This window comes from Muscardinus avellanarius (genome assembly GCF_963383645.1).
Source record: "Muscardinus avellanarius genome assembly, chromosome: 13".
Lineage (NCBI taxonomy): Eukaryota > Metazoa > Chordata > Mammalia > Rodentia > Gliridae > Muscardinus > Muscardinus avellanarius.
Genome location: NC_137799.1, coordinates 26,494,933 through 26,511,996, shown reverse-complemented (window position 1 = coordinate 26,511,996; position 17,064 = coordinate 26,494,933). Strand labels below are relative to the sequence as shown.

General features: G+C 50.3%; 1 protein-coding gene across 4 annotated transcripts in view; it reads right to left on the bottom strand.

The window, feature by feature from the left end:
* Positions 1 to 17,064, bottom strand: part of EPB41L4B (erythrocyte membrane protein band 4.1 like 4B) — a gene marked incomplete at both ends in the record, with an annotated part of 147,535 nt that overhangs the window by 5,631 nt on the left and 124,840 nt on the right. For 3 of the 4 annotated variants that reach the window (XM_080709161.1, XM_080709162.1, XM_080709163.1), the window contains 2 exons: positions 3,087 to 3,155; positions 13,707 to 13,784. In XM_080709161.1, the coding sequence (XP_080565287.1) occupies positions 3,087 to 3,155; positions 13,707 to 13,784 (147 nt within the window). Of the gene's footprint in view, positions 1 to 3,086; positions 3,156 to 5,976; positions 6,094 to 13,706; positions 13,785 to 17,064 lie in introns of all 4 variants that reach the window. The other variant, XM_080709160.1, reaches the window with a different exon arrangement.

The window sequence follows — 17,064 nt, the reverse complement described above, 5'->3', positions numbered from 1 at the left end:
GCCAGAGCCAAGCAAGGGCCCTCATCTTTAATGGACTAACATTACTAGGCTGGGTATTAGCAGAGACCCGGTTAATAGGCCTGAGTACAAAAAAGAAACTGGTATCATGGTCAAGCAAGGAGCCTAACTGCTGAAACCATCTTCAAGACAAACGCTGGATCAACTGCCAGACTGACTTTGTGGGGAGTTCTCTGGGCTGCTAACCTCCCCCATGACTGTGGCCAGGATGGGCCTGGAGGTCAGCAGAGAGGCCAGCTCTGCAGCCAGTTAAGGCATCTTGACCTTGGTGAAAGGAAAGGAGACCACAGCATTCAGGGCTGAGAATACTGGGAGGCTAAGTTTATCTATTGTTATAAACCTGCTGTTAACAGCTCTGCAGCCATTAACTCTCATCTCCAAACGCCTGGTCCCTCTTTCCAGCTGGATGGTTCAAAGGCAAATACATCATGGCTACAGGCAGATCATTCTCTCTCCCAATCCATTCTTCGCTCAGTGTTGCTTATCTCCCTGAACGTACCCACTGCCCATTGGGTATCTAACTGCCCAGTCCGTGGGGACTGTCCCTCCACATTCTGCAAGTCAGAAATCTGAGAACCATTTGGGACTCTCCCTCCCCATCACCCAATCCTATATCTTACCAGCCTCCTAAACCTCTCCCCTCTGTGCACTCCTCTCCACCTCTACAACAAAAAATCACTCTGGGTCAAATTTTCTGCCCCCTCTCCCTTAAGCCACTGACCTAGATTTCTACACTATTGTCCCAAATCCACTCTGTCTGGCCCCAAATGTTCCCCCACTGTGATCACAGGGATCTTTTCAATGCCTCTGCCTGTCAGTGCCCTGCTCAAAGTCCTTTAAGCCTTGCCGTTGCTCGTAGGATAATAATAAACACAGCCGAGCATGGCCCGGCCCCTACAGCATCTGTCCTTGTCTGTGTCCCCTTCCTCCTCCAACACCCGGGCCCTTGTGCTTTGCATTTCAGTCCTACTGGTATTTTTTTTAATCCCATCCCAGGACTCGGGCTCAGGCTGTCCCCGCTGCCTGTGCCAGCGGCCTTCCAAACACCCGTGCCCAGTTCTTCAAAGTCCCAGCGTGATTTCTGACACCGGCTTCCTGCTTCATCCTGGCCCCCGCTTTCAGGAAGGGCCTTCCTGAGTGTCTCCCAGCAATGCCAACGCCGGGCAAGAGGCCAAGGTGCCCCGCCACAGCCAACTAAGGGAAGGGAGCAGAGCTGCCAGCTGGGGAGCTCTGTCCAGCAGAACTGTGGGGCTGGAGGAGTGTCAGGGCGATGGCAAGAGCTGAAAGCTGCTCATGACCCTAGAAATAGATTGTTCTAGGCAACTGTTTTTTTTTTTTTTTCCTCTGCCTGGCCTGCTGGACATCTTCCTGCCTCTGCTCATCTCCTGAAACCTGAATCAGCTCCTTCCCTCCCTGTCCATGTGGCTGAAGCCACCTCGTGTAGTGGCCATATCCAGCTCACCACACTGTGCGCAGGGCTACCTGCAGGCCACCCCAGCAGTCCTCCAGGGAGAACAGAGCCCTTCAGAAGGCGCCTCAGGGATCATGCGGTAGGAACTGCAAACTCGGATTCCTGGGAGGAGGGGAGTGTGAGAGGAAAGAGGAACGGACCTCTTTCATTTCTGCTCCATAGAGCAGTCCCTTTTAGAGTGTGCTTCTGCAGAAACTTCTAGGTAAGACTAGTTGACCAGCTGAAGAGCATCCAATGGCTTGGATGTAGTGGCGCCACACCTGTAATTCCAGGGAGGGGATATGGGAGGCCGAGAAAGGAGGATCGCAGGTTCGAAGCCAGCCTCAGCAATTTAGTGAGGCTCTCAGAAACTTAGCAAGACCATGTTTCCAGGTGAAAAATTAAATATAGGGCTGGGTTGTAGCTCGAAGAAAGAATGCCTCTGGGTTCAATCCCTAGCCTCCCCATGCCCAACACCATCAAATACTCAGTCTGCAGATGAAGAGACATCTGTTTAAGAACATTTAAATATGTTGCAGCGTTGAAATAAGCTCTGCAGAAGCCACCTCCCAGGACTCCCTGTCCACCACCTGCCTCTGCAGCCAACATTGACATCTGTTCTGTGGTTGGGAAAAACACTTTTAAATCTTTGGTGCCTTCTGATCCTCGCCTCATCTGGATACAAGGAGGATATGCTATGACTGTTTCTACTTTAAATAGCAGGAGGCTGGTGCTCCTTATGGTAAAGTGGCTCACCTAAGGTCACATGTGATCAAGAGGTAGGTCCAGCCCCAAAGAATCGAGAACAAGAGCTCAAATAAATCTGAGTACACAGTAGCACTATTCATAATAGGTGAATAATGGAAACAATGTAAATCCCCAGAATACAGAAAGGAACAAGCATATTACAGTGTACCCATACAATGGAATTTGTACATAAAAACAAATGATGTGCTAATATATGCTCCCATGTGGATGAACCTCAAAAAAGTTTTGCTAAGTAACGAAGCCAATGCAAATGGCCCTGTATTGTATAATTCCATTTGTAGGAGATATTCAGAGTCTGCAAATCCACAGAGATAGAGCACAGATTGGTGATCGCAGGCTGGGATATGGAGCGACTTCTAACAAGTATGGGGTTTTCTTTGGGTTGATAAAAATGCCATGGAAGCAGATAGAGGTAGTCATTGCACAATATCCCCAATGTACTAAGTGCTACCGAACTGTCAATTTAAAATGGGTAATATTTTTTGTGGTCATGGGATTTGAACCCAGGGGTATTCTACCTCTGAGCTATGCCCCCAGCCCTAATTTTTATTCTTTATTTTAAAACAGGGTCTCACTAAGTTGCAGAGGGCCTCACTAAGTAGCTGAAGCTGGCCGCTAACCTGGATCCTCCTGTCTCAGCCCCCCAAGTACTGGAATTACAGGTGTGCATCCCCACACCTGGCTTAAAATGGTTAATTTTGCTTGCTTATTGCCTCAATAAGATAGGTCAGACCCCCAATCCCAGCTCCTTCCTAACCTCTCAGTGTTCAACAGTGATGCAAAGAAGCGCCCCACAGAAAAGTGCAGTGAGGGAACATTTTAAGGCACAGAGCTTTTTGGATCTACTTACGGTGAACGGTGCTCCAGTGTTAAAAGGATCAGGAAATGGGCTCATTGGATCAGCCGGAAAGGTTTTTATCTTCAAAAAAGAGAGAGTCAAGGGGGTTACTTTCAGATTTGAAGGCAAAGTTTTGACATCTTTGGCGGTGTACCTGTAAAACCAAACGGAAGGACGCAGGGGCCTCTGTGAGCCCGCGCCCCTCGGGTCTGTGCTGCGGTTGGGCGGTGGGGCTGGGCTGCATGGGGGTGACAGGGTGAAGCCTTGGTTTTGAACATGTAGTCCCTAATTATTTTAGTTGCTGGATTCCCTCTATACTTAGGGCAATAAAGGGAAACTTCAGGTGAACCCCATGGAAGCCCACAAGAATCCTGCCACCATGGTGCTTGGAAACAGAGGGCCTGCTGCTCAAAAACACCCTCTGCTAGGTCTAAGGGGCTGGACCCCTCCCGTCTGTCAGGTAGTGATGGGCAAAAGACTCTTGACTTCCATTTTTTTTTTCTTTAGTAAATTTGTCTCTGGCTTCCTGGAGGTCCTGGAGGAATGGAGGGCTGGTATTTCTACAGTTCCCCAGGTGCACAAACTGTCTGCACCTTGCTGCCGGGACTCCCTGTACCACCTGCAGGTAGAGGGCCACCACCAAGACGCAGAGGACCCCCACCCAGTGGCAGCAGCCTGTGTGTCCTGGGGTCTCCTGTGGACTGTGGGCAGGCATCTTGCTCTCTTGTACTGTACTGATGAGAGAACGAGCTAGAGATGAACACGAGCATCTTAGACTGGACCCAAATCAGCTGAAGTGCTGTTCTCTTTTGGGGGGTACTGGGGATTGGATCCAGGGGCATCCTACCTCTGAGCTACAATTATATACTTCCTTCTACCTCTGAATGACATACTACACTTCCAGCCCTTTTTATTTTGAAACAGGATCTCACTAAGTTGCTGAGGGTCTTACTAAGCTTCTGGGGCTGGCCCTCAAACCTGTGATTCTCCTGTTTCAGCCTCCCAAGTACTGAGATTACAGATGTACTCTACTATCCCAGGGGCTCAACCAATGCAGGAAACACAGTGTGCTCACAGGTACACTATGATGTCCAGCCCAACCTTACTCCCCTTCCCCAAAATCTCTATCTCTTCAGTGTGTGTGTGTGTGTGTGTGTGTGTGTGTGTGTGTGTGTGTGCAAGCTCTCATGAACACTTGTGCCCACAAGGTACTAGGGATGGAACCCAGGGTCATTCTATTTCTGAGCTACACCCCCTATTCTTTTATTTTGGAACAGGGTCTCACTAAGTTGCCAAGGGACTTACTAAGTTGGTGAAGCTGGCTGCAAACCTGTGATCCTCCTGTCTCGGCCTCCCAAGTACTAGGATTACAGGTGTGCGCCACCATGCCCAGCTTCAATCACTTTAAATATTTCAAAATTTCTGCATGGGCCCCAAGCTTGAAGGGCTCTCATGAAGGTTGGTGGTACATTCTCCTTGATTTGCCCAGAAGGTGTCCCGAGATCAATGTCACAGCAAAAAGTAACTGCAGATAAGCTTTCAAATCATCATTACATGACGCCGGGCGTGGTGGCGCACGCTTGTAATCCCCGCGTTTGGGAGGCAGAGACAGGAGGGTCGCGCAGGTTCGAAGCCAGCCACACTGGCTTAAGAGAACCTGTTTCCAAATAAAAACATAAAAAGTAGGTCTGGGAGTGTAGCTCAGAGGTAGAAGGGTTTCCAGGAAACCCAGTACCACCAAAAAAAAAAAAAAAAATCATTACATAGAAGGAAAAGTAATTTTTTAATGCTATTAAAGAAATGTGAAGCTGGGTGTGGTGGCACATGCTTGTAATCACAGTACTTGGGAGGCTGAGACATAAGGATTGCAGGCTTGTGAGTAGCCTCAGCAACTTAGTGAGACCCTGAGCAACTTAGCAAGACCCCGTTCCCAAACACAAATAAAATAAAAATAGGGATAAGGATGTAGCTCAGAGGCAGACTGCCCCTGGGTTCAATCCCTGGTACCACATACACACACACACCAAAGAAAAAGTTAGCAGCCTCAAAGAATTGTCTTATACCTGCTATAAGAAAACTAGATCCCAACAATTACTCTCTGTGATGCTCACGCTGTGGCAGTGCATTTGCTGTCTTTTGATGGCACTACCAGTCAGGATAACCACTTCAGAGGGGGCCGAGGCCAAAGTCACTATGTAAGCCTGCAGTGTCTAGCCTGAGAAAATAAACTCCCTGACACCAAAAGCGACATGTGTCCGTTTGAACAGTGACATGTTAGAATCAAAGCACCGGGCCTACGGTGAAGGGCTGCTTAGGTAACTGGGGACCATTCACTTGGCAGAACATAATTGGTCATGAGGAACACAGCCACAACAACAAGATAGATATTTTCACTTTGTTAAGTCAAAGGAGGAAAAAAAAAAAAACACAGATGGTATGGCTACCATGATTTAATATGTGAGATTATGGATGATTATGAACAAATAAAAGGAAACATAAAAACAAAAAACCATGCTAGGCTGGAGTTAAGAGTGATTTCTTTTCACGTCATTTTTTAAAATTTTATTTTCAATAGAAATAGCGTGTCATCTCCCTGACCAGGACCAGAACTTACATTTCCTTCTAGGAAAAGCATCTATGTGCATCAGAATTCTAGGAAAACAAACTCTCCCTGGTTCTTGAGAACGGCTGAGGGGGTGGGACCACAGCGGTGTATCCCAATTTGCCCAGGGCCAGCCAGGTTCCAAACTCCCCGTCCATCGTGGACCAGAGCGCCCGTCAGCTGGGCGGGTGGGCTCCTGGGAGGCGCTGCACTCCTGCACGCCCAGCGGCCTCTGCCTCGCCTGGGCTCCTGCCCGTTGCACCGGCACTGGCCGGCCCCTCTCCCTGCCAGGGTACCTACCAGCCTCGTTTTGATTGGAGGGTACATGCAAACTCCAGTGGTCTCTTCCTTCATGGGGAGAGAGAATGAAGGAGAACAGCGTGAGCGGGCACAGTGGGGGCTGCTGGCGGGCTCTGCCTGCTCACGAGGAGAGGAGAGAAGGGGAGGAGGAGGTGGTGAGATGGGGAGGAGAGAGAGAAAGGAGATAAGGGAGGGGAAAGGAGAGAAAGATAGCACAGTGCAAGACGGATCTGGCAACTCCAGACTATTCTCAAGCCAGCTTCGCCCGCAGCCCACGTCCAGCCTCCGGCCAGCTGGCTGCCAGCCCTGCCCGCCGCCCTCCTCCTCTCTCAGCCTCTCCCCTCCTCTCTGGCCCTGTCTCTCTTCTCCACAACATGAGCATCGGCATACTGAAGCTCCCTTCCCAGGGCTGGTGGGGAGAGGCTGGCTCCTGTGCCAACTGTGCAGGGTGGGTAGCAGCTCCCTGGCACACTGTTAGGATACTGAAGCATTGCCCAGACCAAGCCAGAAAGAGCCGCCATGAGTGAGCGATGTCAGCCACAGGAGCAGTATGGGGGCTGGCTACACATGTAAGAGCATCTGCCTTGCGCGCCTGGTGCCCTCCCGCCCTTGGCTAAAGGAGGGCTTCCGCTGCGGTGTGTGGGCGAGTGGGCATCCAGCCAAAAGCACCAGGAAAGCGATATGTCTGGGGGAGGAACACCGAGTTTGGATTGCATTGGTCCTGGCTCTTTGTCATCTGGGTTTGCGAAACAGATTGGCCTTGACCCACCTCCCACACCCACAAGCCCAGGTTCTGGGCATCGTACTGGTGCTGGGGCAGCTGGTTACTTAGCTGACACCAAACATGGAGAGAAACACGCCACATTCTCTGGGATGGCATTTCCCCACCCTGAAGCAGAAGAGTGCCATGCGCCCAGCAGAGGTCCCACAGCTTACACTCGTGAGGATGAGGATGGTGTACCCAGTGGAGGATGCTCCGTGTTAGGAGAGGGGTCACAGACGGGGCTAGTTTGGGGTTCAGGGAGGGACCATTCACTTGAGAGAACAAATACACAAGTCTTCAGCTCAAGAGAGTTTCCTTAAATAGTTGGCATTATCCCGCTGTGAGGAATAAAATACAGCCTCTGGGTAAGTTTCATTGAAAAATGATCAGGAGAATTGCAGGCCTCTTTTCCTTTTCCAAATTGGTCTAACTCTATCCTCTAAACAATTGTGCAGTGCTGGACAATTTCCAGAGGGCTTTGCAACCATCATCTTACATTGCTCCTCGCACAGCCTCATTTGGCTAATGACATTTGCAAAGTCTGAATCACAGGTTCTAGACCCTCCTGTTGATGGTTTCCAGATCCTTTCTTCTGAGATAAGTGATTCCATATCCGTCACCTGTAGTTCAGTTTTAGCATCCTATTCAAGATCCTCCCACCATTAAATTTGGTCCTTGGGATAAGTCCTACCCGCCATAAGATGGGGTGGAGGCCTGTGGGAAGCTGGCTCCTACCCGCCCTTCAGGGTCAGTGCCCACCACCGCCCCAGTACGAGCTGCTTCGGCCAGAGCCAACTGCACCAGGGAGCCGCAGCCACTTGGCTTTCATCCCTGCTGCTATCAGCAGGTGCTCAGTGTGTTTTCTAAAGAATAAAAACTGGCATAAATAACCAAGAAATATAGCCACATCGCCTAGAGGCCCAAATGTTACTGAAGACTGTGCTGACTGACTTAAAGCTTTGGCCAGTATGGGACTTTTATAATAAAGCTGATCAACACATGAGTAATTCCAACCTTTCCAAATGTGCACCTGAGTGGATTCAAGTGACTCCTAGTAAACCCACCCCCTCGACGCTTGGTAAATGAGAAAGAAATAAGCTAATACGTGGGACAGGATACTATTTTGGAATACTATTTGAGTTTTTTCCCTAATATTTCCTTTACTCCTTGGGGGTTTCCCACATTTAGGCTCAATCAGCATTCTTCTATAGATACTTGGCTTTTGAGTTTCAAAATCAGACTCTAGGGGAAAAGAAGGACTCTTGGCATAGATGAATGATGATGAAGACGTATAAGGTTTCTTCATCACCTAGATAAGTATGGAGACTGCTAGTTTGAGGATAGGGGAGAGAAGCGAGGAGGGAAGACGCCGGTGAGTACTGAGCAAAGGGGCCCAGAGCCCTTTCCCATAAACTGAGGCTGGCAGTGGGGATGAAAGAGCAGCAAGGGGTTGGCATGGTGGTGCACACTTGTAATCCCAGTACTGAGGAGGCTGAGACAGGAGGATCATGGGTTCAAGAACAGCCTCAGCAACTTAGCGAGATTCTCAGCAACCTAGTGAGACCCTGTTTCAAAGACAACAACAAGCTGGAACTGTAGCTTGGAGGTAGAATCCTTCTGGGTTCAACCTCTAGTAACACACACACACACACACACACACACACACACACACACACACACACGACCCAAGCTCTGCTCAGGCCCCAGGACAGAAAGGTGCCAGCATGTAGAGATTCGTAAGTCCCAACAGGACAGAGATTTCCATCCACCCAAAAGAGCAGAGAGTGTCCCAGATGTGTTGGCAAACGACAATATTATGGATTAAATAGGCCTCTTTCTACCTGCCTGTGCCCCAGGAGCATAGACCAACCACAGAGTGACAGAGGAGCTCCCCAACTTGGCCTGCGATCAAGTTTTAACCCTCCTGAATAATGAAGTTCAAAAGAATTACCGAGCTGTTGAGCCAGATGGGAACCCGTCCCTGACACCGGGCCTAGAGGCTGTCCCTAAGCCCTGCATGGCCTCCCTGGGCCGGACCAGTGTCCTTCCTGACATCAGCACTCCTCACTAACACATCACGAGCCAGAAGGGACCTGTGTTCTCACGGTCTGCATTGCAGTGGGCGAATGGTTAACAAATTATGGAGAACAGAGAGACAGAGTCCAGGAGCCAGAGGCACGCGTGTTCACGGTCTGAGGGAACTGGGGAGGGGAGCTGGCTGCAGAGATGGAGAAGGGGTAGGGCTGCATTACTGGAGTGACATTATTAATTGAATGCACCCTCCTCAGTGGACACCAATTCCCACCTGCAGTGCTCACTGAGAGAATTCCCAACGCAAAGTTCTGTCCTGACTTTGCCTGCCCTCTCCCCTGCCCACCTTCGCGTCCCAGCTCTTTTGTCCCATGAAGAACTGCCCTGCAATTCTGGACTCCATGCTGTGGGAGCTGGAAACTAGCAGGTCTCCAGCTACAAAAGTCCTACGGCTTCAGATTGCTACACTGACTTACATACTACAAGACTCAGGAATTAGGGGGAAAACTAAAACCAAAAAAAGATGGGGGAAAATACTGCAAGAGAAGTTGGAGAGTGTCTTCATGGAGAGTCTGAGAATGCAAGGCCTGGGAATCATGCAGCAGGGGAGAGACTGAGGGAGGAGGCAGAAGAGATTCGGGACATGGTTGGGCAGGGTGCTAACCTGATCTTCTTGAATGCTTTTGGAGCGAAGCCAGTTCAAGATTAGGCTTTTTTTTTATTATTATTATTACTCCGGCTCTCTGAATTTGGCTTATCTGAAAACTGATCCATAGACACCTAACCACAGGGGTGGAGAGGAGCGAGGGTCATGCTGGCTGGCTGGGTGCCTCAGTGGAACGTTCCTGAGCCAAGGCCGAGACATCTGGTCCTACTCCTCTCTCCTGGTCCCTGTCCTCAGGCTCTGGTTGGAGGACCATGGGGACTTAAGAAGTTTTATCCAGGAGGAGGGAGGGGGCTAGACATAGGCTATTAGCTTGGGAGGTGACTTTACAGAAAAAGTATTTGCAAAGAAGGCAGGTAATTGCTCCTGGGAGGAGTTTGATACTGGCTAGTAAAGTGCTGCTTCTTCTAAAGGGGATGCTGACAGGAAGGCTCAGGCGAGCTACAATAGGCAAAGCACACAGTACTGGCAGCCAGGGGCTGATACCTCACCCAGGTGGGGCCTCCTAGACCATGGCGCCGAGCACTGTCCATCCTCAGACTCCATGCTGCAGCCCTAGGGACCAAACCTGGGCTGAGGTTTGGAGGGGGTCCCAGGGCTGCCCCGGAGCCTGGGCTGTGGAGGGGAGGCTGAAACCAAGGGATCCGATCAGCTTCAGAAGAGGGGGATTGATAGTGGGGAGAGATGTATCACCTGCCTCTGGGAAACTGTAGGACAGAATCCCAGAGCCTGGGTTCTAGTCCTGGCCCTGATGTAAACCTGCTATGTGATCTAGTACAAGTGCTTGGCCCTCTCTGGGCCTTTGTTTCCCCATCAGTAGGGAAGGGACAGGTGACATGGTCCCAAGGCACCATTCCCACTGTCAGGCTGGATGCGAGAGATCAAGGAAGTCCTGGCCACAAGTCAGGCACAAGGGGCACCCTTGCCCCACTATGGTCCCAGCTTCTTCCTGTGGTGGGCAAAAGAGCCCTTCTACAGCCTCCCCCCAGGCCCCCACACTGTGTTCAGGACAGTGATCTGCAGAGGGGGACATGGTTCTGGTTGCACTGGGGCCTGGGAGCAAGTCACCCAGCCCCAGCTGCAGCCCTGAGCCCACTCTCTCCTCTGCTGTTGCAATAATGAGGGAGGAAGGCTGACGCTTGCATTTCTGAGCTGCTGGGACAGGGGCTGGAGGGAAAGGAACCAGACAAAGGCAGACATGGGCTGCCTGGGACCCTTCCCCTTCTCTGGGGCCCAGATTAGTTCAGAGAAAGGTAAGGTCAGAGCCAAGGTGCCAAGGAAATTTCCAAAGTGTGCTCTTGCTCAAGTGCCAGAGCTCCGGGAGACCATCTCCAGGCCCGTACACACACTCAGGAGTCAAGACAAAGGGTGCTCATCCTGAGGATACATTTTGCTGCTAACTTGTCTCAGTGCAGCACAAGAACGCACCGCATCCCGGGTCTGCAGTGCAGCACCCTGAACCCTGTCTTGACAGCTAAGTTAGGGTCCCCCAGAGATGTAGCAGCATGTTCCTGGGAGACGGAGTGAGCTTCCTGTTGCTGAAGGGGTATAAGCAGAAACTGGAGAATTACTTGGCAGGCATTCACACCTCAGGTCAGTGGATTTCTAAGTCCCTGGAACACACTGCTTTTTTTTTTTTTCCCTAATCTCAGTCTATTGGCTCTAAACAACAAGAACAAAAACAATCATTTAGTTCTGCAAGTAATTATTATCATGTGGGTGGTACTGAGGATTAAATCCTGGGGCATTCTACCTCCCCAATACACCCCTACTCCTATTTTATGTTTATTTTGAAACAGGATCTCACTAGGTTGCTGAGAGTCTTACTACTTGCTGAAGCTGTGACCCTCCTGTCTCAGACTGTCAAGTACTGGGATTCCAGGCGTGTGTCACCACACTCGTCTTACTGCAAGTAATTAAACCTACAGGCTGGGTTCCCAACATGAGAGTCTCTTGAGTGAACCCTATCACTCCCATAAAAGCAATCATGTTTTTTTTAAATAAATGGACCCTAGTTTTCCCATCTACCAGGCCCTTTAATAAATACTCAATACTTTGTTCACGCTGTGTTTTCGAGATAGAGTGCCTTGGTCCATTTTCTCCACCAGGCAAACTCCTCTTCATGCTTTAAAAGCCTGGCGCCATGAGCCTCTCTTCCCCAGTGTCCTCAGGCAGGGCTAGCTACTGGGCCCCACTTCTTATGGACACTCTTAGGGCACTGACGGCCGCCAACTCCAGCAGCCAGAAGTTGCCCATGTTGTCTAATGCAGAGACGTGTCTTCCTTCCTGGCTTCTGTTCCCGCCAGGCATATTCTCTTCAGGACGGTCAGCAGCTCACGACGGTCCTTCTCCTCCTTTGCTTTCTCAGATACACCTTTAGGCTGTGCCCTGGGAGTTCGTGGGTCTCCTTGGGGGTGTTCTCAGATCGCTGCTCAGGATTTGGCTTCCCACAAGAGGCCTTTGGGAGGATAAGGCCTCAGGAGGGACACCCGGTTGGGACACTGAGGCAGCGCGGGCCAGGCCCTTAGCTTTCTGTGCCTCCCTCCATCCGTGCCCCTTGCTCTACATTCCAGCCTGGGGTGCTTGGATGCAGCCCTCTTCTCCCCTTTTGTCCAAAGTGACATGTTCCGCGGAGAGGAGGCTGGACTTAGCCCAATCTGATGCACAGAGCACGGGAGAGGAGCCAGAGACCTGGGGTCCAGCTCCGGCTGTCGCTGTGTGTTCTCCCGCTCTGGGAGCCAGTGTCCCCATCGGAGCCAGGCGGTGATGAGGTATTGCTAGAAGGCTCCTTGTTTCTGAGTCACCCTATCCTAAAGGCAGGGAGAAGGATCCTCCGCTCTGTGAACGGTCTCTGCAACTTGTCTAACAGAGAAAGCCACGAATAAACGCACGTTGACTTCAATACAGGAAGGACAGAAGTCTGAAGGATCCCAGAGCAGGGCCACGTGCTGTCACTTCTCAGCTGTGTGTCCAAGGCACTGACAGGAAGCTCTCAGACCACTCCGCATCTCCGGATGAGCAGGGCAGCCATGTAAGTGACCTCCCTCTGTGGCTGACCCGGGAGGGCAGGAATTCCTACAACCTGGACAGCACCCTGCCCATCTAGAATGTCATTCACAGCTGTTTAGCAGCTGCCGTCCCTTCCAGACCCTCGCTGCCCTCTGCCGCCCAGAGCCTGGCGCACAGTCAGGATGCAGTGAGCTCTCGGGAGAGAGGTTTAGACTTCGCTCCTATTTTGGCTCACAGCTCAAGGCAGTAATTGAGATTCAGCCCAAAGGAGACCATGATTTATGTGTAAGTCTACTCAGGTATCAGGCTGAGCCGTGCCAAAGATATATCCAAGCTTGCCTATATCATCTAATAGCAGAAATAGTACTTCCTTTTTTTTTTTTTTTTTTTTTTTTGGTACCGAGGATTGAAACTAGGAACATGGGGCATTTTACCTCTGAGCTACATTCCCAGTCCTTTTTTAATTTTGAAACAGGGTTTTACTAAGTTGCCGAAGCTGGTCTCAAACCTACAATCCTCCTGTCTCAGCCTCCCAAGTACTGGGATAACAGGTGTGTGCACTACCATGCCCAGCTCCTTGCACATATTTGTGGTGCTTTCTATTCTCTCTCTCTCTCTCTCTCTCTCTCTCTCTCTCTCTCTCTCTCTCTCTCTCTCTCTCTCCTGTCCTTATAACAAACATCCTGGTGACAAACCATGACATCCTCATCTTACAGAAGATGGAGTGGTGACCATCCACCATCCAATGACGAGGCTCTTTGACGGGGAGCAGAGATTGCTGACAAGACTGGCCTGTGCACTCTGTCCTCAAAATAGGGTTTGTCACCTGCAGGAGCCCCACAAGGGCCACTCTCTCTGAGAAGAGACCCATAAGCAGAGGATGACCAATGATGGGAGGTGCAGGGGCCTGGAAGGCCAGGATACGGCTCAAGCCAGCGTTTCAGACCAGATTGTTGAAAGCACAGCAAGAGATGGGCGGGCATGCAGGGCACAGCCCAGAAAGCCAAGAAGCGGAGACCCAAGCACAGAGGAGCCCTGTGACACTCAACGAGCAGCAGACAGCGTGGCCAGGAGCCCTGAAACCACCCTCAGAGGAGAGAGAGCACCGGCTGGGGGCTCTGGCAGGTGGAGACTCAGGGTGCCTGACCTCCAGCACAAGAGGAAGCGCCCTCTGGGCAGCTTAGCCCACCTCTCCACCCAACTCCCCCCAAGATTTTGCTAATATCCAGGCTTTTCTGGTTTTTAGCAAAATAAGAAGTTTACCAGAGGAGTGGCTTCTGTGAAATCCATCAGAAGATCGCCTGGCTCCAAGGTGAAGGTGCCTCCCCGGTCAGAGGGGCTCTACGAAGGCAGACAGGAATATCCCCATTAGTGACTGCTTGGGACCGGCAGGCTATTCACCAGAAGAGTCAGAGGTTCCTGCCTTGCCTGCCTGCCTGCCCTCTTTCCTTCCTTCCTTCCTTCCTTCCTTCCTTCCTTTCTTCCTTCCTTTTCATTTTTTTACTTGGAAACAGTATCTCACTAAATGCTGAGGCTGGCCTCAAACGTACTTGATCCTCCTGTCTCCTCCAGCTTCCCAAATACTGGGATCACAGGTGTGCGCCACCACGCCCGACTCCCTCTGTCCCCTTTCTAACACTGAACTCACTGGTTAGCCTGTCCCCACCCCCTCTCCATGTTCCCCCTGCTCAGCAGTGTACAAAATGTAGAGACTGAACTCTTATTAATATTTTTCCCTGAAATCTTCATAGATAGAAGTGGGCAGGGGGTAGGGAAGTATCCTTTTTAAAACTGCAAACAGCTGGGTGTAGTGGCACACGCTTGTAATCCCAGTACTTGGGAGGCTGAGACAAGAGGATCCTGGGTTCATGGCCAGCCTCAGCTACTTAGTGAGGCCCTCCACAACTTAGTGAGACTCTGATTCAAAATAAAGAATAAAAAAGAGGGCTGGGGGTAGAGCTTAGAGGCAGAATGCTCCTGGGTTCAATCTAGTACAGCAAAAACAAAACAAAACAAAAAACCCAAAATAAAAAAAAATAAAAAAAAAACACTTAAGTTCCAGGAATGTTCTTTGATTGGTCTTTGGGGAAAATGCTTTAAGGAATCCTTTGAAGCTGGGCGTGGTGGCACAGGCCTGTGATCTTAGTACTTGGGAGGCTGAGACTTGACAATCACAGGTTCAAGGACAGCCTCAGCAATTTAGTGAGACCCTATTTCAAATTAAAAATAAAATTGGACTGGGGGTGTAGCTTAGGGGCAGAACGCCCCTGGGTTCAATCCCCAGAACCAAAACACAAACAAGCAAGTAAACAAACAAACAAAAAGAGTCCTCTGGATGTATAGAGAGAGCAAAAGTCCCACAGGGAGGGCCAGCTGACCTCAGGAGAGAAACTGACCTGCACTGTTGCACTGTCATAAAGAAGGTGCTCATGGTGAGTGGGGAACCTCTCGAGATTATGCTTCTTGGTTTTGGAAGACATTCTGCTCTCTTGTTTCTGGGGTCTGAGCGGGCTGGGTGGCCTGGAGGCCCTGAGGAGGAACACCATGAGCCTCACAGTGACCACAGTCAGGCTGTAAGGAGAGGAATGGCCAGGAGATGGCGCCCTGCAGCTGAGGAAGGAGTCCGGAGGGTCCGCCTCCTCCACGCCCTTCTGTTTGTAAATACTGCTGCTGGGGTTTATCCACAGCTGGGAGAGCACGCCTGCAGCAAAGGCAACTGGACTCAAGATGCTGGGAGGCCTTCTGCAGGAAAGCTGGGAACTTCAGCCTGAGCCATTCCTGGCGGGGGTTCCAGTGTCTGTTCCAGACCCCTCGGGAGGAGACCCAGGGAAAGACCAGCCGCAGTCACACTGGATGTGGGCTTGGGCCTCTGTCATTTAGACGTTGCCAGGAGCTGCAGTAAGCAAAGGACCTGGGCCTGCCCCTGGGCTGGTGAGGTAGGAGAACCGGAGGCTTGGAGGAACAGGGGCTTTGGAAGTGACTGCCCCTTGGAGCAGATGCAAGCGTGAATGGGGCAGCTGGGAACAGACTCTGTTCCCAAGCTCTAGTCTTGGCTTCTGGGCACCCGTTAGAGGTACACACTTTTGTGGCTGTTGTTATTGTTGTTGTTAACTGAGGATTGAACCCAAGGGTATCCTATCTCCAAGTAACTCCCACAGCACCAATTTTTTAAAGTTATTTTTAAATTTTGAAACAGAATCTCACTAAGTTGCTGAGGCTGTCCTCGAACCTGTGATCCTCCTGTTTTAGCCTCCCAAGAACTAGGATTATAGGCATGTGCCACCATGCTCAGACCAGGCGCATACCTTTTCTCCTGTGCTTGCATGAACCAAGTGACCTTTGGCTCAGTATCCACCTGGACAGCAATAGGACCAAATTGCTGATAGCTAGAGGTCACTCAGAGAAAGCCAAGAGCTTTGTCTTGTGTAAGGCATCTTTCACCGCCACTCACATCTCTGGCAATTTCCTAAACTTTCAAACTGACACAAAGAGTAACATTTCCCATTTTTAAACTATTAGCACAGTTTAGCCTGTATATGAAATGGGATAAAGCCTGGCGTGGTGGTGCACACTTGCAATCCCAGTACTTGGGAGGCTGAGACTGGAGGATCACAGGTTTGTGGCCAGCCTCAGCTACTTAGTGAGGCCCTCTGCAACTTAGTGAGACCCTGTTTCAAAATAAGGACTGGGGTGTGGCTCAGAGGTAGGATGTCCCTGGGTTCCATACTCAGTACCCACCCCTCCAAAAAAAAAAAAAAGAAAGAAAAAGAAATGGGATGGAGCCATATCTGTTTTTGTTTCCAAACTGTCTATTATGGAGTGGGAAAGGGCTGTGTCTTCCTTTCTATCAGTATAGCAGAATGACAGCTTATGTAGGATGATATTCTAGGTCAGACTTGCTCTCAGAATCCCTTAAATTACTCTTAAACTTGAGATCACCACTATAGCCGGGCGTGGTGGCGCACGCTTGTAACCCCCGCGCTTGGGAGGCGGAGACAGGAGGATCGCACAGGCTCCAAGCCGGCTGTGCTGGCTAAAGAGACCAAATAAATAAATAAATATTTTCCAAATTAAAAAAAATATATAAAATGGGTCTGGAAGTGCAGCCCGGAGGTAGAAGGGCTTTCAGGAACCCCAGTACCACACACACACACACACAAAAATCACCACAATCTATCCCCCAAACCTATTCATCAACACCAACAGAAACTGTATTGTCATTAAACAGTGTACATGGTACTATATCATACTGGGCCTCTCCTGTAAATGGCTGGCTTATGGGGGACAGGGTATATAAAACATGTTTTTTGGAGTTTTTTTTTGTGTGGCAGTGGGATTAAAGCCAGGGACACTCTACCACTGAGCTACACCCCAACCCCGTTTTCATGTTCGTTTTGTTTTGAGACAAGGATTCACCAAGTGGCCCAGAATGGCCTACAACTTTCAACTCTCCTGCCCCAGCCTCCCAAGTAGCTGGGATTACAGGGGTTCGCCATGGCACCTGGTGCTCTATTGTTCTTTTTTTAATGAATAAACACAGTTGGTTATGCAAATCCTAAATGCACAGCTAAATGTCGCTCATTACTGAGAGGCAGCAGTTGAGCTGCTCCTCAGGGCCCTT